The sequence below is a fragment of the Protopterus annectens genome, chromosome 5.part0 (genome assembly GCF_019279795.1).
Source record: "Protopterus annectens isolate FY-2018-M chromosome 5.part0, PAN1.0, whole genome shotgun sequence".
Taxonomy (NCBI): Eukaryota; Metazoa; Chordata; order Ceratodontiformes; family Protopteridae; genus Protopterus; species Protopterus annectens.
This window is the reverse complement of record NC_056735.1, coordinates 1,878,273,009-1,878,295,265: the sequence shown is the minus strand read 5'-3', so window position 1 is coordinate 1,878,295,265 and position 22,257 is coordinate 1,878,273,009. Positions and strand designations below refer to the sequence as shown.

The following is a 22,257-nucleotide window of genomic DNA, read 5'->3' as shown; positions in this document are numbered from 1 at the left end:
TATTCCACCTATATGCTGTACCTAATTTATGTTGTTCAATGTCCCTATTAAGCTTTTTTACATTTCCGATCAAAAATCTTATTACTGTTTTTCTCTACAAAATCAAATTGTTTACTATATAGGGTTTTCCATTGAGAGAAAAGTAGATATTTTAAAATGTTTTTGTTTAGTTCATCAACTTCTTTCACCATCCTACATAATTTACTGTCATTACAGGAAATAATGAATTCCATAAATTGCATTCCAAAACTATCAAACATTTTGTTACATTCAAGAAGATTAGTTTTCAGTCATTTCAACACCAATGGATTGTTTAAAAAATCGCAAACCTATGGGCACCACTTTAAGCTCAATATACTTTCTAAGATACATATTATCCAATTGCAAAGCTTTAATATTCCCCAACTTTTTACCAAACTCATGAATAAGATCTTTTAAAGTCTTATTAAATAAGCAGTTTTCTTCATTTTCAACTTCCTGCCGTGTAGTATGGGAAAACTGAAAGTCATATTTAGTGTTTAAAAAGTCATCCAAACCTCTACGCTCTCTATTTGTTTGACCGTTCTCAGAGCCAGTATTTAGTGCAACAGGTTTAGTAGCAATACCATGATTAGACTGACCTATCACAGAATATGTCTTTTTTGGTACAGTTCACTTGGGTTTGGCTCTCGATAGTGTATAATCGTCCTCCGAATTGTTGCCTTCTGTTGACTGTGTCTCCACTCTGTTATAGTGCTCTCTCTCCTGGTCAGCAATAATCCTATAAGAGGGTCCGTTTACACCAACTATAGCAATGCCACCTGTACCTTGGCCGTTGGGAATACTTCCGATACCAGTACTTCCTGTGGCAGACTGAGGTGACGTCAAGGGATGGGTCAAACCATCATTACACCTTTCCGACTGACTCATTACTTATATGAGTCGCGTTAACTTGTGTTAGTTTGTGCACTTCATCCCTTCTGACGGGGGAGAACATTGATGGTAACTCATCACGGGAATCCATGACACCTCGACCGAACCAATACACAAAATAGACCAGTACAGTCCAACAGTTTCCAACCGAAAAAACAACTCAATTCACTGGTATCAGAAGGTTTAGTTATAGGAAAAGGGGAGGCAGTTGAAACAGGATTTTCTGACAATCTTCCAATATACCACAACTCCACAGCAATGCAGAAAAGAAAACCAGTAAAGGCCATATACCTGTAGGCAACGACAAAGCCAAGCCAAATCAATATGGTATAAAGTTTAATACAAAACATCCACACCAAATAAGTGTTTTTGCTTCACCCACGGAAGCTTCATCAGAATGGTGCATTGTCACAAACAAACTGTTAAAATAATCAAAACCTGAATGTGAGTGGCTGTAAGTTAATTACACAACATTTGAAAATTTAAAGAAACATCACAGAAACTTGTATACTCTTGTTTAACTTATATACACACACACATGCACAACACAATTTGGTAAAAATATTTACAAAAATACATGCACACAAATATTATTTACAAAAGTGTATAGAATCTCCTAAACATGGCAACAAAGACGTTATAAAATATTTGCTTTCAGTTTCAAGGCAGGAACTATAGAAAGGTGGTCATTTAAACCAGGGTTTACACAGGCAACAAAAGACATTTGCCATATCACCTCTTGATATTCCAACCTGGTTTCCCAATCACCACCCCTTTCTGGAATCTGAACTTGCTCCATCACTCGGAATTAAAATTTGGCTGAGGGACAAACTAAATGATAACTGTACAGGGCATTGGTGTCTTTGCCCCCTATTTAGATACTATAAGTGTTCATATATTCTCTGTCTAAGACATCTCTCACTCTTGCCTATATAGAATACATAACAGATGGTACACTATGCCATGTATACTATTCTTTTAGAGGCATAATTGTGGTGTCCATCAGTAGGAATAAACTTATCCAAGCTTGGTAAAAATAACTCACTGTTATTGACCACCATCCAACACTGTGCACAACTACCACATCTGAAAGTACCCTTATTTTTTGTGCAGTGTGAAGTTATTAACTCATGATGCGTTCTCAAACAAGTTCTTAAAGTTGGCACCTCTCCTATAACTAACCTTAAAGGAATATTGAAAAACTGAGTGTTGGGCATCAAGGCAAACATATTCCAGAACTTAAGAATAATTTCTTTGATTCGTAAAGAATCTTGGTTATATCCTAACACACAGTATATATCCATGGTTCCAGAGGTTCCTTTGCCTAAAGGATAACAATTTTGTATTACCTCTATTTCCAAAGTCTCCTGAATGTCTACTGTTACAGCAGTAATATTGCTGGCAATAGGCTTACCCCTAATCAAGGGGTAATATTTAAATCCCAAACCATCCATAATTTCCTTCTTGATGTTATCAATAAGAAGTTTGGGATAATTTCGAGCCAAAAATAAGTTCTCAATAAATTCTAATTCCTTATTCAGAACCTGTTCATTAGAAGTCATCCTGGCTGCCCTCACCATTTGACCCTTCACAATATTCTTTTTTGGGGGGAGGGAGTGGTTACTTTTGAAATGTACGTACGAATTTGAAAAGTATTCTTTTCTGTGTATTTGAGACACATATTCACTTTTTTCTCTATCTTTAGAAATAAGTACATCTAGGTATGCAATGGATTCAGTGTCAACTGAACTGGTAAAGGACAGGAAACTGGTAGTGGAGTGTAGAAATTGCATAAAAATTGATGTCGACTCAGATGTACTATCCCACAACACAAAAATATCATCCAAATAACGGTAATGTGCACAAATATTTTTTGAAAAAAATCACTGATAAAGACAAAATGAGTCTCCCGATAAAGGAGTACCAAATTAGAGAAAATTGAGGAGCATGCTGCGCCCGTTGCTACCCCATCCAGTTGTTTATAATATTCACCCTGAAATAGATAAACTTGTTGTCCAAAATAAGTTCCATGTTTTACAAAATCAGCCTAAAGTCATTGCCATTCAAAAAATCCAACTCAGGCAAAACTTCTTCAAACCAGATTAAGCCTGTTTGGTGGGGTATAACTGAGAAAATATCTTTAACATCTATGGTCATGAAAATATAGCTGGCATCTAAGGAAACCTGCTCTAACTTAGTCAGGAAATCCCAAGAATATATTAAGATGTGTTGGTGTAGTCAATAAACATGGCCAAGGGTTGTGTTTTTGAGCCAGCTCATGCTACAACTGGCCTCAGTGGGGGGTTCTGCAAGTTCTTATGGACCTTGGGGATTCCAAGGATTACCGGTCTTTTTACTCGTAGGAAATTGTACAATTTTGTATCAATCATACCTTGCAAGAGATTATCTTCCAAAATAATATCTATCCTTTTGCATGCTATTTCGATCTCATTCCTAGAGACCTGACAATATCTACCTTCTTCGGTTAAGATATCTAACATTTTCCCCATATAGCTCCAATGCGTCTTTAGCACCACTCCACCCCACCCAATTTGTCTGGCTTCATAATCCTTAGCTCCTTGTTGTGACATAACATATATAAAACATCCCTTTCTGCCTGACTTAAGTTGTCATATGACCATCTTTTAGATTTGAAAAGATGTTTCAACTCATTCTCAACTAAAACAACAAAACTGGACAACACTGGGTTCAGGGGTGGGTTAAACGTACTCCTCCTGGAAACCACAGTCTTAGTATCCAGGGTCTGAAAGGGAGGTGAAATATCATGGTCTTTGTAAAGTTCTTTCAAATTTAAATTCCTAATGAATAGCTTTGTGTCAAGTAAAGTCTCAGTCAATTTCTCTTTTCCAAGCAGAGATAAAGGTAAAGCCTTTTTGAAATAACTTGAAATGAGACTCTTCCAAAGGTAAACCAGCATAATCAAAAACATGAAAGTTGGTAAATGAATACACACAACCATTACTTTTCGTAATGGTGTTACAACCTGAACTAAGAGGCATACTAGTATGACCTAATTCCATTTCTTCTTGTTCCCCTTCCCTTTGTGTTTCCAGTGTGGCTGCCAATTGCATGTTGCCTGTGCATAAGGACGAGTGTCTAAATTCTGAATTCTGGGGGATCTCCTCAAAGGAGGTCTCTCTAAAGGGATACCTGCCTGTCCCTCAGTGCCTTCAACAACCCCCTCCAATCGTCCCTGTTAGTACCTTGCACAGTATTTAACTCACTTGAATAAGTGTTCGCTTTAGGTAAGAACATAGTGTATGCTCTTGTTTTCAGCATATTCTTTCTCAACTCTTAATAGTTTAGATTCCTTCTTTTTCTTATTTTTAACCACAACTTTTCTACCTCACAAAAAGTACTTACATATTTACTCTTGTATTCATTCACAGTAAAAAGCAAATCTTTTTGAATCTGTGCATTTAAATCTGGTATTTTATGGTGTAAAATTCCTAAACATTTCTTATTGTTTTCTCATTGTCATTAATTAACAAACACATAATAGCCAACCCACATTCATTTAAAATTTTTACAATTTCATTACATAAAACAGAACCTGCTATTACATTGTCAGGGAACTTGCTCAAACGCAAGCAAACATTTTATAACATCTTTGTTGTCATGTTTAGGAGATTCTATACAATTTTGTAAATAACATTTGAAAATATTTGTAAATATTTTTACCAAACTGTGTTGTGCATATGTGTGTGTATATATGTTAAACAAGAGTGTACAAGTTTCTGTGATGGTTCTTTAAATTTTCAAATGTTGTGCAATTAACTTACAGCCACTCACATTCAGGTTTTGATTATTTTAACAGATTGTTTGTGACAATACACCATTCTGATGAAGTTTCCGTGGGTGAATTGAAAGCGCTTATTTGGTGTGGATATTTTGTATTAAACTTTATACCATATTGGCTTGGCTTTGTCTTTGCCTATAGGTGTATGGACCTTTACTGGCTTTCTTTTCTGCACTGCTGTGGAGTTTCGGCATTTGTATTATTTACAGCATTTCCTGTGGTTACTAGAATCTTGCAATATGGTTATAGATAAAGGAAATAAGGAATATATAAAAACAGACAAAGGAATAAAAAGGATAAATGAGAAAGCACAGAATGAAGACGGAACAAGAATAGTAATACAGTTAGAAAAAGATCATATTACTATGAGAACATTTAATAAAAACTGGCCTGAATGATGGATGATATTTATGGAACCAAATACACACACACATATCATCTTCATCTTTTGGCTGTTCCCGTTAGGGGTCGCCACAGAGGATCATCTGTTTCCATTTCTTCCTGTCCTCTGCATCTTGCTCTGTCACAGCAACCATCTGCATGTCTTCTCTCACCACATCCATAAACCTTGTCTTAGGCCTTCCTCTTTTCATGAAGTATAGAAAGTAAAATATAAAAGAACATACAAAGATGCATTGGAAGAAACATAATGACCAAAAGTACTCTGACAAAGAAAAAATTATATGAAAGAAATCAAGAAAAAATGCAAGAACTGTTATATAAGCAAATACATTTTTTGCAAGACAACAGAAGAAATAAAACAAATCTGTCTTTTCGGGAGAACATATAAATTATCGTTCAGAAAAAATGTTTATTTGATAAATTCAGTACTAATTTATATTGCCAACAGTATTTGAAAAGGAATTACTGCAGATACTTTTTTTCATTTGTATGGATTTATAGATTAAAACAGGTAAAAAGAGGAGTTCTTTATGTGAATAAAATGGAGGTTTTGGGTTAATTAACCCAGTAGTATATGGTGCTTCATTAAATTTGTACAAAGTGTTAAAGTGGATAAATGAAAAAGATGAGATTAGTTGTAAAACTGTATAAATGTTAAGTATAATACATTTTGGGGTATGATAAAGAAAGAGTAAAAGAGAAAAGTGCATAAATGAGGAAATAAAATATTGCTAAGAAAAAATATTTTTGTGGAAAATAAAAATGATGACAAACAGAAAGCCAGAAAAGTAAGTTATAAGAATTTAATGCTAAAACATTACTATGTAAAACCATGGGAAAAATCTAACAGATGAAAAAAAATTAAAGCTATTAAAAATAAGGACCAAATGGCATAGTCACGAAGTAGAATGTCAAGATTTGTTGTGGAGACTGGAAATGGATAAATTGCCAGTAAACGGGAATATGCCATATTACAAGAAAAGTAATAGAACATGTTTACATTGTCAGGAAGAAACTACAGAATATGTGTTTTGGAAATGTAAGAGATCAAAGAAGTTATGGGGAAAACTACGTAAAGAATATTTTTTTGAAGATATAAAGGAAGTGGATAAAATAAACATGGATACGATTAAATACAGATATTAAAGAGTAGAAGTACAGAATATCTTAAAAGAAAAGTTATTTTATGTTACACGGGTTATATGGAATGAAAGAATAAATGAAATTATGTTTAACAGTAAGTGGATTTTAACAACATTATTAAGTAAAATCAGACAGCGGTTATGGAAAAAGGAGTGGGGGTCTAACAGGACTGAAAATTTAGTACAAATGTGTAAACTGATTTGTATACCTATATATTTGTGCAATTGTAAATATCTGTAAATGAGTTATTTCTGTATATAAATAAAGTACTCCTACTCTTTTTAATAGGTGCCATGGAATCCTGTACATTCACCTGATTTCCCACCAACTCAAGCAAATGAGACCTCAGTTTAACTTCTCAACACCCCCCCATGATGCTGCACTAGTGTGTCAGCAATCCACCTGGAAAGAAAGTACAGTTTTGTACCTACCATAAATGTAGATGTCCGAGAGGAATGCATCTGCAGTCTTAACAAATGGGTTGTCCTGTCGTCAGGCAGCCCTTCGGTCGGCCGGATTCCAAAGTCTGGGTCTGGCTTCGGCTGGTGTCGCACTTCACCCGACGTCATTGCGGCAGTTCTTCGGGTATAAAGGCATCAGCCGACGCCATTTTCCTCAGTGTTTCTTGCCCCAGATGCCAGGAGCCCTCTTTGTTGGCTAAATTTGGATAAATGCCAAAGTTTCCAAATAGTAGAGAGCAAACACACAAAATAAACATGTATGTACATATATACAAACAAATACACCATAATAGATCCCCCCCAAGCTAGCTGAAGATTGGTAAGTACCCTAGGAGTACCTCAGAGGGGAAGGAGGGTGGGTAATCCTGACTGCAGATGCATTCCTCTCGGACATCTACATTTATGGTAGGTACAAAACTGTACTATGTCCTTCAAGGATGCATCTGCAGTCTTAACAAATGGGTAGAATACCATAGCTAAACTAGGGGAGGAGGAAATGAGAATAGATTATGGTGTAGTCAAGATCCCTTGCAAAACAGCAGTGGCAAAACCAGCACGGGATCTAGAGTATAGAGGTAAGTTATAATGCTTGGCAAATGTATGCACGGAGGTCCAAGTAGCAGCCTCTATAATGTCCTTGGTAGCCACTCGTAAGAAAGCTGTGGTAGTGGCTGTGGCCCTTGTGGAGTGAGGCCTGATGTTCTCTGGAGTTTTCTTTCCATGGTAGGAGTAACAAAATCTAATGCAATTTCCTATCCATTTGGAGATTGTTTGTTTAGAAATTGGTTTTCCTTCCTTTCCTGTTGCATAAGCTACCAGAAGCTGGTCAGTTTTTCTATTGTTTTTTGTCCTGTCCAGGTAGTAGCGTAATTGTCTGTGTACATCCAAGGTATGCAAGAGCTTTTCTCCCCTGTTCTGTGGATTGGGGAAGAATGTAGGAAGGTGGATAGCCTGATTTAAAGAGACTCTGGATACCACCTTAGGCATGAATGTAGGATTTGTTCTCAAGGACACTCTATCTTGATGGAAGATCAGGAAGGGTTGTACTGCCATTAATGCCTGTAGTTCAGAGACCCTTCTTGCTGAAGTTATTGCCAGCAGGAAAGCAGTCTTCCAGGATAAGTATTGCATTTCTGCTGTAGCTGCTGGCTCGAAAGGAGGTAGAGTCAGCTTTTCTAGCACAAAGTTCAAGTCCCATGCTGGCAATGGAGGTTTCCTGGGAGGTTTTACATTTTTAATTCCCCTCAGAAACTGTCTGAGCAGAGGATGCAAGAAGACAGGAGGATTCAAGCTATATTCTGCTGAAATAGCTGATGCATGTATCTTGATGGAGGAATAGGACAGGCCTGTATGGAAGAGCTCCGCCAAGTACTCCAGGATGTTGGCTATGTTCACCAGTGTCACATCTTGCCCCTTTACAGTACTCCAGATGAGATATCTTTTCCATTTTGCTGCATAATTCTTTCTTGTTGAAGGTCTACGAGCCTCCAGGATTATGTCTTTAACCCTTTGGGATAAATCTGGGTTAATTGCTGTTATGTAATGTTCCAGGCAGTTAGCTGCAGAGTTTTTAGGTTTGGATGCAGTATGTTGTAGTTGTTCTGTGTCAGCAGTAATGGGATCAGGGCAGTTTCCATATTTGTTCCCGGGACATGCTCCTCAGCAGTGGATACCAATGTTGTCTTGGCCAGTCTGGGGCTATCAGGATGATCCTCGGACGTTCCTCTTTGATCTTGAGAAGCACCTTGTGCATCAAAGGAAGTGGTGGGAATGCGTATGCTGTCAGGTTTTTCCAACTGAAGGATAGGGAGTCCACCTTCCAAGCAAGTGGGTGGTAAGTCCTTGTGCAGAATTTCTTCAACTGGTGATTGCATGGGGATGCAAACAAGTCTATTTGTGGTAATCCCCATTTTCTTGTGATGGTTTTGAAAATGTCCGGATGCAGCATCCATTCGTGGGCATCTGTTGTAGTTCTGCTTAATATGTCTGCTAGAATGTTTTCCTTCCCTGGTACATAAATTGCCTGTAACTGAATGTTGTAGCTCAGAGCCACATCCCATAGGTCCAGTGCCAGCTGGCATAGGGGGTATGAGTGTGTGCCTCCCTGTTTGTTGATGTACCACATAACTGTGGTGTTGTCTGTCCTTATCATCAACTGGCCTTCTTGGAGAAGAGGTCTGAATGCCTGGATTGCCAATTTTACTGCCATCATTTCTTTTAGATTTATGTGCAGATGCAGCTGGTCTTGGGTCAATAGGCCTTGAATGCACTTGTCCATCATGTGTGCCCCCCAACCGAGGTCTGAGGCATCTGTCGTGACAGTCTGTCTTGGTTGACTTTTGCAGAAGGGCAGTCCTGTGTTTGATTGACAGTCCTGAGCCCACCATAAGAACTCTTGTTTCAGGCATGGGATCATTGGAATTTTGGTTTCTAGGCTGTGCTTGAGCTGAGACCACAAATTTTTTAGGTACCACTGTAGCTTTCTCATATGAAGCCTGGCATGAGGGACCAGAATTATGCAGGATGCCATGAAGCCTATAGCTTGTAGCAATTTTCTTGCAGTTAGATGGCTGTGCTTTGTTAATGCCAAGAAGTAGAGAGGAAGTTGCTCTTTCTTTTCTGCAGTTAGAAATGTCATTTGTTTTGATGTGTCCAGCTCTGCACCCAGAAAGGTTATTATTTGGGATGGAATCAGCCTTGACTTTTTTGTATTGACTGTATATCCCAGGGCTTGTAGCAGGTAGATGACTCTTTGTAAGTCTTCTGTTAATTTGTTTTGTTGTCCGCTTGTATCAGGCAGTCGTCCAGGTAGGGATAGATTTGAATTCCCTGAAGTCTGCAATGAGCGATTACTGATGCCAGGCATTTTGTGAACACTCTGGGCGCAGTAGATAAGCCAAAGGGCAATGCTGAGAATTGATAATGCTCTGATCCTGCAAGAAATCTGAGGTATCTTCTGCAAATTGGTCTTATGGGGACGTGCAGGTATGCCTCCTTGAGATCTAGAGTTACCAGCCAAGACTCCTTGCCCAGCATGGGAAGAAGCTGCTGTAGGGTCAGCATTTTGAATTTTGGAACAATGAGGAATGTGTTTAAAGCGGACAGGTCTAGAATAGGCCTCCATTTGTTTTCTTTCCTTGGTACCAGGAAGAGCCTGGAGTAAAATCCCTTCCCTTGCTCCATAAATGGTACCTTTTCCACAGCTCGCATTTTTAGTAATTGAGATTGTTTTAGAGCTTCTGCCCTTTGAGAAGGTGGTAGGTTTGGCATTCCTCTCCTTCCGGGTAGTGTATGGAAATGGAACCTGTAACCTTTGTCTATAGTCTGCAAAATCCATTTTCCTCTTGTAATGCAGTGCCAGTTTTTTGAAAATAATGTTAGCTTTCCGCCTAAGGGTGCTTCCAGTTGTTCCCTGGTAGGCGGTGCCACCACCAAGTCACTGTGATTGAGTTGTTGTAGTGGTGGTGGCTGTATCCGTGCCTCGTTGGTTATTACCCTGCCACTGGCGACCCCTGTAGGCACCCCTGGATTGGTTTCTGCCTCTAGAGCGCCTATTCCTGCCTCTTTGTGTCTTAGAGGAGTCTGGAAAGGACCAATTCTTGGAGGGCCAGTTCCTGCTAAACCTTGGAGGTTGAACTTGTAGGAAATCTTTTACTGTTTGTACAGATTTCGCTTTCTCTTCCATCTTTTTTAGTACCTGCTGTGCGGGGGGCACCAAATAAATTGACCTTGTCCATAGGTGCATCCAAAAGCTTAGATTTGACATGGTCTGGTAATGCCTGTTCTTTCAACCATGCATGCCTCCTGATAACCGTGCCAGTCATGGCTGATCTAAAGGAAGCCTCCAGTGCATTATAGCCACATTTTAAAGAATGGTTACTAACCTGCTGTATGTTATGTAACATTTCTTGAACATACTTTTTATCTATAGATTCTTCAGGGGACAGTTTTTTAGTCAACTGGTCAAGCATAAACTCTTGATATTGAATCATATGAAATTGGCAGTTCAAAGCTCTAGCTGACAAAGTAGCAGAGGTGTAAACTTTTTTACCCCATCTCTCTAAGGACCTGGAATCCCTTTCAGAGGGAAGGGGGTTTTTAGAAGTAGCAGCTGCTACAGCTTTAGGGCCCTGGGAGATAGTCTCTGGATCTGCAAAAGGGGCCTTATATAAGTGGTGATGACTGTCCGGGACCCTGTAGTACCTATCGGGCTTAGCAGGAGCCGGAGGTAAAGTATCAGGAGTAGTGCAAGCATCATTAAATGCATCATCAACAACAGATAGAACTGGAGGTATAGCTAAAGGCCTATGTTGTGGCAAGTGTAGAAAAGTCCTAAGCCTTTTCCTAGAGTCTGAGAAATCTTGGCCCTGCCACTGAAATTGTTCCCTCATAGCATGCAAGGTTTCCCCAAAGGAAAATTCCTCTGGAGGAGAGGCTGAAGGGATGGACTCCTCAGCATCAGAGTCTTCGTAAGGAGAGTAAGAAGCCTCAGGAGGGTCTGTATGTTCTGAGTCATCAGAGGAATCATCTGTGGCTACTGGCTCAGGGGGCTCTGCTCTAGGCCTCTTTTCTGGAGGAGGGAGAGAGGCCCTGTCTTGATGAGGCTGGGATCCACGAATTAAAGAGATGAGATCCTCTGCCAAAGAAAGCATATGGGAGCTGGTGCTGGGCCTGTGAGAGGGGGGCTTGGCAGGCCCAGGTTTTGAAGCTTTGGCAGCTTTAGCCCTTGCAAAGGCCTTAATAGACATAGCTGGAGGAGGCCTAGCAGCTCCACGTACAGGGGTAGAAATATCAAGGGGAATGGTGTCTGATAATTCCTGTGAAATCGCAACAGAAGGTTGGATTTCAGAAGCCGTTTCTACCAGGGTAGAAGAGGCCTCGGTAGAAGGCACGTTATCGGCAGAAGAAAGAACCGCTTGCTCGGTTTTGGCCGAAACCGAGACACTCGCGGGTTGCTTAACCGCGGTTTCGGCCGAAACCGCGGACCGCGAGTGTCGGTCCTTTTCTTTGCGTTTTTTGGTTATTTGCATAGTCGGAGGATCCGACGGCATAATGTAGGCAAAAACGGAGCCGAAAATCTGTTCAGCAAAGTCCGAGCGACGTTTAAGCGTCCGCCGGTTAAAAGAAGCACAGGCTAGACAAGCTGCTACGTCGTGGTCTGGGCCTAAACAATGTATGCAATAGGAGTGGAAATCTTTATGAGGTATTTGTTTCCCACAAGATAAACAGTTATTAACTTTCTCTGACATCGGCTGAGGCAAGAAAGAGTCCCCAACGGGGTACTTAGCTTTATAGAAGTCTTCGAAGTAGTATTCGGTAGTAGTAATCTCTGGATCTGACCGACCGGCACTTGCGAACAGCTTCTGCTTCGGGCGCCACGCGGCAAGAAAGACTGAGGAAAATGGCGTCGGCTGATGCCTTTATACCCGAAGAACTGCCGCAATGAGGTCGGGTGAAGTGCGACACCAGCCGAAGCCAGACCCAGACTTTGGAATCCGGCCAACCGAAGGGCTGCCTGACGACAGGACAACCCATTTGTTAAGACTGCAGATGCATCCTTGAAGGACATCTTACAGCCTTTTAGTCTTCCAGGACCAAAGGCAAGTGTGCTACTGCATAACTGACACCTCTAATAACTGTAGTAGCTATTTACCATATGAATGCATACTGCAATGCAAAACATACACACACGTGCGTGCGCACAACTGCTGCTTTGTTGTGTTCTAATTAGATTTACTCACATTCTACTACTAACCTGTACACTAAAAGTAAGTGCTACTCTAGAACATTTTAGAGTGCTACTCTAGAACATTTTAGAGTGCATTAACAGAAACAAAGGAGGACATGGGAAGCTTTCATGACTGTACAATGATCACCACTTCTTTTATTACCTCATGTTTTACCTGTTCCATGGATTCTGTGACACTTTTTATTGTCCTAAGGAAAATAACTTCATTATCTTTAACAGTGTAAACCTGCAGAGAATCCAGAAGTTCTAAGAGTTCTGCAGACACAGCAACAAGACCCTGAGGAAAATAAAACAAAAGCACAATTACCATTTCAACCTCCCGTAGTTAAATTAAATTAGGTCAGAATTCTTAGTGAAGTCACTGTTGGATAAGTCTGTGTATATTACTTATAACTATATCATTAATAACATAGGCATATAGGTCAAAACCTTATAATGCAGGAATGAATACAATATTATATGGTACAACTTTCTTATCTCTGAACAACCTGCAAATAAATACATGTCTGTGGAGGTTCAGCATGTAACATTTTTGCAAAATGTGAGCTGCAGTAGTGAGAGACCATGGAATGTCCTAGGTGTCACACAAAAGAACACCAAACTATAGTGTTACTGAGTCACTCTAATCAAAAGTCCCAAATGAGTACCCAATACAACATCCTCATCACTACCTTTATCTAATAAATATACTACCAATGTTTGCTGCTCAGGTCTTAATATGTGTGGGCCAAAAAAGTTCAGTTATTAGAACTACAGTAACAAAAAGTGCAGCATTATCTAGTACAGACAACTCTGATGAATACCTTTGTGACATAAAAAAGACTGAATGCCAGTGTTTGAGTATTTGTAGACAACTCTGCAAAAGGGCTTGAAAAATTAGATAAACCTTCTCTCCATTCCTTAACACAACTGCAGGCTTTTCCCCAAAGATCCACACTAGGGCCCTTTCTGTTCAGCATTTTTATTAACAACTTCCACACCACTCTCAATCAATGTACTGTCATCCAATACACAGATGACTCAACCATCATCTGTACTGCCAATTTCACATCTAAACTGCAGCAGCTCACTCAAAGTGCCCTTAATTCTACCAAAACATGGATGACCAATACTCATCTTGATCTGAACCCCCCCCTAAAAAAAAACTAAAGTTGTGCTATTTACCCCTAAAAAAACACTTCCCTAGACAAGGATAAATTTACTATTCATTCTCAAGATAACACTATCATTACATTTCCCCCAAAACAAAATTACAAGGTGTTACCATAAATGAAAACCTAACATTTGACCTGCATATTCACAGTAACATCAAAAAAACAAATAAAAACTGGGCATCCACTATAGACAAAGACTTCCTCAACCACTCAGCAAAACCATCCCTAGCCTCTTCCTTTCTGCTACCATATCTTCTCTATATGACACCCCTCTTCTGACCAAGATCTAGTCCTCTCTGAAATCAAAAAGTACAGTTGTGTACACTTACCATAAATGTAGATGTTCGAGTATATTCACTGTTGCGGTCATCACACGTGGGTTATCTGCCTGCAGGTAGCCCTCAGTTGGCCCAAATACCAGAGTCTTGGGATTTCTGCGTCGGATGCCGTCAGGTCGTCAGGAGTATAAAACATGCAGCCGACGCCATTACATCAGTTTTTCTTGCCCCAGATGTCAGGAACCCCCAAAATAGGAAGTAATCAAACGGTGTGGAACACCTCCAGTAAAAAGTAAATACCATTTCCATAAGATATGGCCTAAAAAGAGGATAGGTAGACAGTATAGAACGACAGGGGGCTGGAGGGAAGGTAACCAGGACTCCCAACAGTGAATACACTCAAACATCTACATTTACGGTAAGTATACACAACTGTACTATGTTCTTCGTGTTTCACTGTTGCAGTCATCACATTTGGGTTGATTCCCAAAGCTGAGGAAGGGTGGAGGCAATCAAGTAGTTATAGTAGTAGGGGTGGCTAGCAGGCCTTGTAAGACTGCTGTGGCAAATCCAGTTCTGGATTTGGAAAAGATAGCTAAGTGGTAATGCTTGGTGAAGGTGTGCACAGAACTCCAGGTTGCAGCTTCCAGTGTGTCCCTGGTAGGGAATCCCCTGAGAAAAGCTGTAGAGGTTGAGGTAGCCCTAGTGGAATGAGGCCTAATCCCTTGTGGGGTAGGTTTCCCATGGTGTTTGCAGCAGAAATGGATGCAGTGTGCTATCCATTTGGAAATGGTTTATTTCAAAATGGCCTTGCCCTCGGTCCCTGCAGCAAAGCTGACCTGCAGCTGGTCAGACTTTCTGAAAGGTTTAGTCCTGTCAATGTAGAGAACCAGAGCTGTCTGTGCATGTCCTTTCCCCTTTATTCTGAGGATTAGGAAAAAAGGTTGGCAAATGAATGGATTGGTTTAAAGTCACATGGGATACCACCTTGGACATAAAAGATGGGTTAGTCCTGAGGGAAACCCTGTCCGCATGGAAGATAATGAAGGGTTTCACAGCCATAAGGGCCTGTAACTCAGACACTCTTCTTGCTGAAGTGATGGCTAGCAGTAAGGCTGTTTTCCAAGAGAGGAATTTTAATTCTGCTGTAGCAGCAGGCTCAAAAGGGGGAAGCGTGAGCTTCTCTAGTACAAAGTTAAGGTCCCAGGCAGGAGTGGGAGCTCTCCTTGGGGGTCATAAATTGTTAGCTCCTCTCAGGAACTGTTTGATCAGAGGGTGAGAGAAGAGGGGTGGCTCAGAATTGTAATGAGCTGATATGGCAGAGGCATGAATCTTAATTGATGAGGAGAGGCCTTTGTGGAGCAGATCTGCTAAGTAATCTAGATTTGAGGCAAGGTGGGTATGGCTGTGTCCTTCCCTTGAGACTGGCTCCAAGAACGGTATCTATTCTACTTTTCTGAATAGGATTTCCTAGTACCAGGCCTCCTAGCCTCAATGATAACATCCAGCACCAAAATAAAGTAGCCCAAATGGACGACAAAACCATTAACTCAGAAAACAAAAATAAAAAAAACGGACCACGTAATACAGTTACTATTCTTTATTAAAATACACCAACCAAACGAATAAGTGCTTTCGCTAAGAATTTAGCTTCTTCAGAGTCAAATTTGGTTCATATTACCCTCCATTTAAATAATAAGCAACCACAAATCAAAAGTCATCCCATCAATTACATCATAAAAACATCATATCCTCTCATGAATAATTAATTAGTATTAAGCTAAGCTACAAGAGCAAATTCATTTAGTTATCTTCGTATCATTGTCTTAAAAAAAAAAAAAAAAAAAAAAAATATATATATATATATATATATATATATATATATATATGTATGCATCCAGCACCTGTTTGCTGAGGGTTGCTGGTGATGTATTTAGGGAATAAAGCCAGGCTGCCAGACTCAGGGTTTGCACCCGAGGATGCAAAATCTGTCCCTCCTGCTGGGACAGCAAAGAGGGGGTTTGTTGTAGGTGCCAGAGTGGCACTGCTGTCAGACTGCACAGGATTGGGTACCAGTGCTAGCATGGCCAGTCTGATGCAATAAGGATTGTCCTTGGCCTCTCCTGTTTGATCTTGAGGAGTACCTTTGGAAGGAGGGGCAGAGGGGGAAAGGCATAGATTGAGAGGTTTTCCCATATGAAGGATTGGGCATCCACTTTCCAAGCTTGGCTGCGGGGAATTCTGGTGCAAAATTTGTTTAGTTGATGGTTTTGGGGAGGATGCAGAGGTCCATCTCTGGTGTCCCCCACCTGTGTATTAGAAGTCTGAATGAGTTTGATTCCAGTTTCCACTCGTGTAAGTCCATTAGATTTCTGCTTAAGTCGTCTGCCAGTGAATTTTGTTTGCCTAGCAGGAATTGAGCTTGTAGGTGCACTTGGTTGCTTAAGGCTGTGTTCCACAGTGTCATGGCTAACCTGCAGAGTGGGTAGGAGTGAGTTCCCCCCTGCTTGTTTATGTACCACATAACTGTGGTGTTGTCTGTCTTTATCAGGAGTTGTCCTGGCAGGGTAAGTTATTTAAAGGCTGTCAGTGCATTCTATACAGCTAACATTTCTTTTTGATTGATATGCAGGTGAATTTGTCCTGGGATACATTTGCCTTGAATGCATTTGCCTGCCATGTGAGCCACCCATGCATAGTCTGATGCAGAGTTTGGACGGTGGGGGGTTGTGAGAAAGGGAGTCCCTTGCTGTGGTTGTAAGCCTCTGCCCACCAAAGGAACTCTGTTCTTAGGCAAGGAATGATTGGAATCACTGCTTCCAGGTCCTGGGAATGCTGACACCAGAGACCTTTTAAGTACCATTGGAGTTTCCACATATGCAGTCTTGCATATGGAATCAGTAGAATACATGAGGCCATGAACCATAGGGCTTGCAGTATTTTTCTGGCAGACAGCTGGGTTTGGGTGGTCAGTAGTTTGAAATAAGTTGTCAAATAAACCTGCTTTTCTGGTTTGAGGAATGTCATCTGGGAAGTTGTGTTCAAGCTTGCTCCCAGGAATACAATTCTTTGAATGGGTACCAGATGTAATTTCTTTTCATTGATGGTATACCCCAGAGAAGTTAGGAGTCTATTTACAAACATCAGTTGCTGAAGTAGCAATTCCTGACTGTCCGTCTGAATCAGGCAATCGTCCAAGTATGGGCAAATTTGAATATTTCTCTGCTTGCAGTAACCAATGGCTGCAGCCAGGCACTTTGTGAATACCCTGGGCACAGTAGATAAGCCAAAGTGAAGTGCAGAGAAAGTACAGTTTTGTACCTACCATAAATGTAGATGTCCGAACTGGATAGCATCTGCAGTCATAACAAATGGGTTGTCCTGTCGTCAGGCAGCCCTTCGGTCGGCCGGATTCCAAAGTCTGGGTCCGGCTTCGGCTGATGTCGCACTCCACCCGACGTCATCTCTGCTGGTCTTCGGGTATAAAGGCATCAGCCGACGCCATTTTCCTCAGTGTTTCTTGCCCCAGATGCCAATTGCCCTCTTGGAAAGCTAAATTTTGGATAAATGCCAATGTTTCCAAAATAGTAGAAGGCAAACACAAAAAATAAGCATGTATGTACATATATACAAACAAATACACCATAAGAGACTCCCCCCCCCAGCTAGCTATTAGGAGGGTAAATACCCTAGGGGTACCACAGAGGGGAAGGAGGGAGGGAGGGTAATCCTGACTGCAGATGCTATCCAGTTCGGACATCTACATTTATGGTAGGTACAAAACTGTACTATGTCCTTCATGGATGCATCTGCAGTCATAACAAATGGGTAGAATACCATAGCCAAACTAGGGGAGGAGGGATAAAAATTATGGTGTAGTTAGGATCCCTTGCAGTACAGCAGTGGCAAACCCTGCTCGGGATCTAGAATATAGAGGTAGATTTTAATGCTTGGCAAATGTATGCACGGAGGTCCAAGTAGCCGCCTCAATAATGTCCTTGGTTGCCACTCCTCGTAAGAAAGCTGTGGTAGTGGCTGTAGCCCTTGTAGAATGAGGTCTTATGTTCTGTGGAATTGGTTTTCCATGGTAGGAGTAACAGAATCTTATGCAATTTCCTATCCATTTGGAGATTGTCTGTTTGGAAATTGCTTTTCCTTCCCTTCCTGTTGCATAGGCTACAAAAAGCTGGTCAGTTTTTCTGTTACTTTTGGTTCTGTCCAGGTAGTAGCGTAACTGTCTATGTACATCCAAGGTATGCAGCATTCTTTCACCTCTGTTTTGTGGATTGGGAAAGAAGGTAGGTAGGTGGATTGCCTGGTTTAAAGACACTCTGGATACCACCTTAGGCATAAATGTAGGATTAGTTCTCATGGACACCCTATCTTGATGGAAGAATAGGAAGGGTTGCACTGCCATTAAGGCCTGTAGTTCCGAAACCCTCCTTGCTGAAGTAATAGCCAGTAGGAAAGCAGTTTTCCATGACAGGTGTTGTAGATCTGCTGTTGCTGGTTCAAACGGAGGGAGTGTCAACTTTTCTAGTACGAAGTTCAAGTCCCATGCTGGTAATGGTGGTTTCCTAGGAGGTTTTACATTCTTGATCCCTCTGAGGAACTGCCTGAGTAGAGGATGTGAAAAGACAGGCGGATCAAAGCTGTATTCTGCTGAAACAGCTGATGCATGTATCTTGATGGAGGAATAGGACAGGCCTGTATGTAGAAGCTCTGCCAAGTACTCCAGAATGTTAGCAATATCTATGTTCGACACATCTTTTCCTCTTTCAGTACTCCAAATGACGAACCTTTTCCATTTTCCTGCATAGTTCCTTCTTGTTGAAGGTCTGCGGGCTTCAAGGATAATGTCTTTAACCCTTTGGGAAAGGTCTGGGTTAGTTGCTGCTATGTGATGTTCCAGGCAGTCAGTTGCAAGGTTTTTAGGTTGGGATGTATGATGTTGTAGTTGTTCTGAGTTAACATCAGAGGCATCAGGGGTATTGACCACATTTTCTCGAGACATGCTCCTCAGCAATGGGTACCAGTGTTGTCTTGGCCAGTTCGGAGCTATCAGAATTATCCTTGGACGTTCCTCTTTGATTTTCAGTAGTACCTTGTGCATCAAGGGAAGAGGTGGAAATGCATATGCTGTCAGGCCTTTCCAGCTGAAGGATAGGAAGTCCACCTTCCATGCAAGTGGGTGGAATGTCCTTGTGCAGAATTTTTTGAGCTGGTGATTGAGTGGGGAAGCGAATAGATCTATTTGTGGCATTCCCCATTTCTTTGTGATGGCCTTGAAGATGTCCGGGTGTAGCATCCATTCGTGAGCATCCGAGGTGGTTCTGCTTAAAATGTCTGCTAGGGTGTTCTCTTTTCCCGGTACAAATATTGCCTGTAACTGGATGTTGTAGCTGAGAGCCAGATTCCAAAGGTCCAAAGTCATTCTGCATAGGGGTATGAATGAGTGCCTCCCTGTTTGTTGATGTACCACATGACTGTGTTGTTGTCTGTCCTTATCATCAAATGGCCTTCTTTGAGGAATGGCCTGAAGTTTTGGATTGCCAGTTTTACTGCCAGCTTTTCTTTTTGGTTTATGTGCAGGTGCAGCTGGTCCTGAGTCCACAGTCCTTGTACGCATTTGTCCAGCATGTACGCCCCCCATCCTAGGTCTGAGGCGTCCGTTGTGATGGTTTGGCTTGCTCGAAAGTTGTGGAAGGGTAAGCCTGGGTTTGACTGGCATGCTTGAGCCCACCATAGGAACTCCTGTTTTAGGTATGGGATTAGTGGTATTTCTGTTTCTAAGCTGTGCCTGTGCTGAGACCATAAATTCTTTAGGTACCACTGTAACTTTCTCATATGCAGTCTGGCATGTGGGACCAAGATTATGCATGATGCCATGAAGCCCAAGGCCTGCAGAACTTTTCTTGCTGTTAGTTTGTTCTGCTTTGTTAATGGCCAGAAGTAGAGAGGGAGCTCTTTTTGTTTTTCTGCAGTTAGGAATGCCATTTGTTTTACTGTGTCCAATTCCGCGCCCAAGAAAGTTCTTGTTTGGGATGGTATCAGCCTTGATTTTTGTAAATTGACTGTGTATCCCAGGGCTTGTAGCAAGTAAATGACCCTTTGTAAATCTGTTGTCAGCTTGCTTTTGTTGTCCGCTTGTAACAGGCAGTCGTCCAGGTATGGATAAATTTGGATTCCCTGTACTCTGCAGTGAGCGATTACTGATGCCAGGCATTTTGTGAATACTCTGGGCAGTAGATAAGCCAAAGGGCAATGCTGAGAATTGATAATGCTCTGATCCTGCAAGAAATCTGAGGTATCTTCTGCAATTTGGTCGAATGGGGACGTGCAGGTATGCCTCCTTGAGATCTAGAGTTACCAGCCAACACTCCTTGCCCAGCATGGGAAGAAGTTGCTGGAGGGTCAGCATTTTGAATTTTGGGACAATGATGTATGTGTTTAAGATGGACAGGTCGAGAATAGGTCTCCAGTTTTTCTCTTTTCTTGGCACTAGGAAGAGTCTGGAGTAGAATCCTTTGCCCTGTTCTGTTATTGGTACTCTTTCCACAGCTCTCATCTTTGTTAATTCCGCTATCTGCTGCAGAGCTTCTATTTTTTGATTTGGAGGCAGGTTTGGCATTCCTCTTTTTACTGGTAAGGTGTGGAAGTGGAACCGGTAGCCTTGGTCTATGGTTTGCAAAATCCACTTGTCTTTTGTGATATAGTGCCAATTTTTTGAGAATAAGGCTAACTTTCCGCCTAATGGTGCTGCTATTTGCTCCCTGGTAGGTGGAGTCAGAGCCAAGTCACTGTGATTGTCCTGTTGCAGTGGCAGTGGTTGTGTCTGTGCCTCGGTTATTGCCTTGCCACTGTCGTCCTCTGTAGGCACCTCCTCTGGATTGATTTCTGCCCCTAGAGCGTCTATTCCTGCCCCTTTGGGATCTTGTGGAGTCAGGAAAGGACCAATTTTTGGCAGGCCAGTTCCTGCTAAACCTTGGGGGCTGAACCTGTAAGAAATATTTAACTGTTTGTACAGATTTTGCCTTTTCTTCCATTTTCTTCATTACCTGCTGGGCAGGTTCCCAAATAGACTGGCCTTATCCATAGGAGCATCTAATAGCTTTGCTTTAACATGATCCGGTAAGACCTGTTCTTTCAACCATGCATGCCTTCTTATCACTGTGCCAGTCATGGCTGATCTAAATGAAGCCTCCAGTGCATCATAGCCACATTTTAAGGAATGGTTACTAACCTGTTGGATGTTATTCACCATTTCTAATACATATTTCTTATCTAAAGATTCATCAGAGGACAGCTTTTTAATTAACTGATCAAGCATAAACTCTTGGTATTGGATCATGTGAAACTGACAGTTTAAAGCTCTAGCTGAGAGTGTAGCAGAGGTGTAGACTTTTTTCCCCCATCTCTCTAAGGACCTGGATTCCCTTTCAGAGGGAATAGGGTTTTTTGCTGTGGTCGAAGCTACTGCCTTAGGCCCCTGGGATATAGTTTCGGGGTCTGCAAGTGGGGCCTTGTATAGGTGGTGATGAGTGTCTGGCACTCTGCAAAATCTATCTGGTTTGGCAGGGGCTGGAGGTAAAGAATCAGGTGCAGTGCAGACATCATTAAATGCATCGTCCACAACAGGCAGAACAGGAGGTATAGCTAAGGGCCTGTGTTGTGGTAAGTGCAGAAAAGTCCTAAGCCTTTTTCTTGAATCTGAGAAATCTTGTCCCTGCCATTGGAATTGTTCTCTCATGGCATGTAAGGTTTCCCCAAAGGAGAATTCCTCTGGTGGAGAGGCAGCTGGAATGGATTCTTCAGCATCGGAATCTTCATAATTGGAAAAAGGAGCCTCTGGCTGGTCTGTAATGTCTGAGTCATCCGCAGAATCATCAGAGGACACAGGCTCGGGGGGCTCTGCTCTAGGTCTCTTTTCTGGGGGCTGAGAGGCCCTGTCTGGGTGAGATTGGGATCCCCTAATTAGGGATATTAAATCTTCTGCCAGAGTAAGCATTTGTGAACTAGAAGTGGGCCTGTGTGAGGGGGGTTTAACAGGCACTGATTTAGCAGATTTGGCTGCTTTAGCCCTGGCAAAGGCCTTAATAGACATGGCTGCAGGAGGCCTAGCAGCACCACGTGCTGGGGTAGAGACATCCAAAGGGATGGTGTCTGATAAATCACTAGGAACCACAGTTGTAGGCAAAATTTCTGAGGCTGATTCAGGTAAGGTAGCAGGAGCCTCAGTAGTAGTCATGGATTCGGCTGAAGATTGACCAGTTTTCTCGGTTTCGGCCGAAACCGAGACACTCGACTTGCTTAACCGTGGTTTCGGCGAAACCGCGGA

General features: G+C 41.6%; 1 protein-coding gene across 3 annotated transcripts in view; it reads right to left on the bottom strand.

Moving 5' to 3' along the window:
* AKAP11 (A-kinase anchoring protein 11) overlaps positions 1–22,257 on the bottom strand; it is a 1,036,012-nt gene that overhangs the window by 670,510 nt on the left and 343,245 nt on the right. For 2 of the 3 annotated variants that reach the window (XM_044071705.1, XM_044071703.1), the window contains exon 5: positions 12,630–12,764. In XM_044071705.1, the coding sequence (XP_043927640.1) occupies positions 12,630–12,764 (135 nt within the window). The remainder of the gene's footprint in view (positions 1–12,629; positions 12,765–22,257) is intronic. The other variant, XM_044071704.1, reaches the window with a different exon arrangement.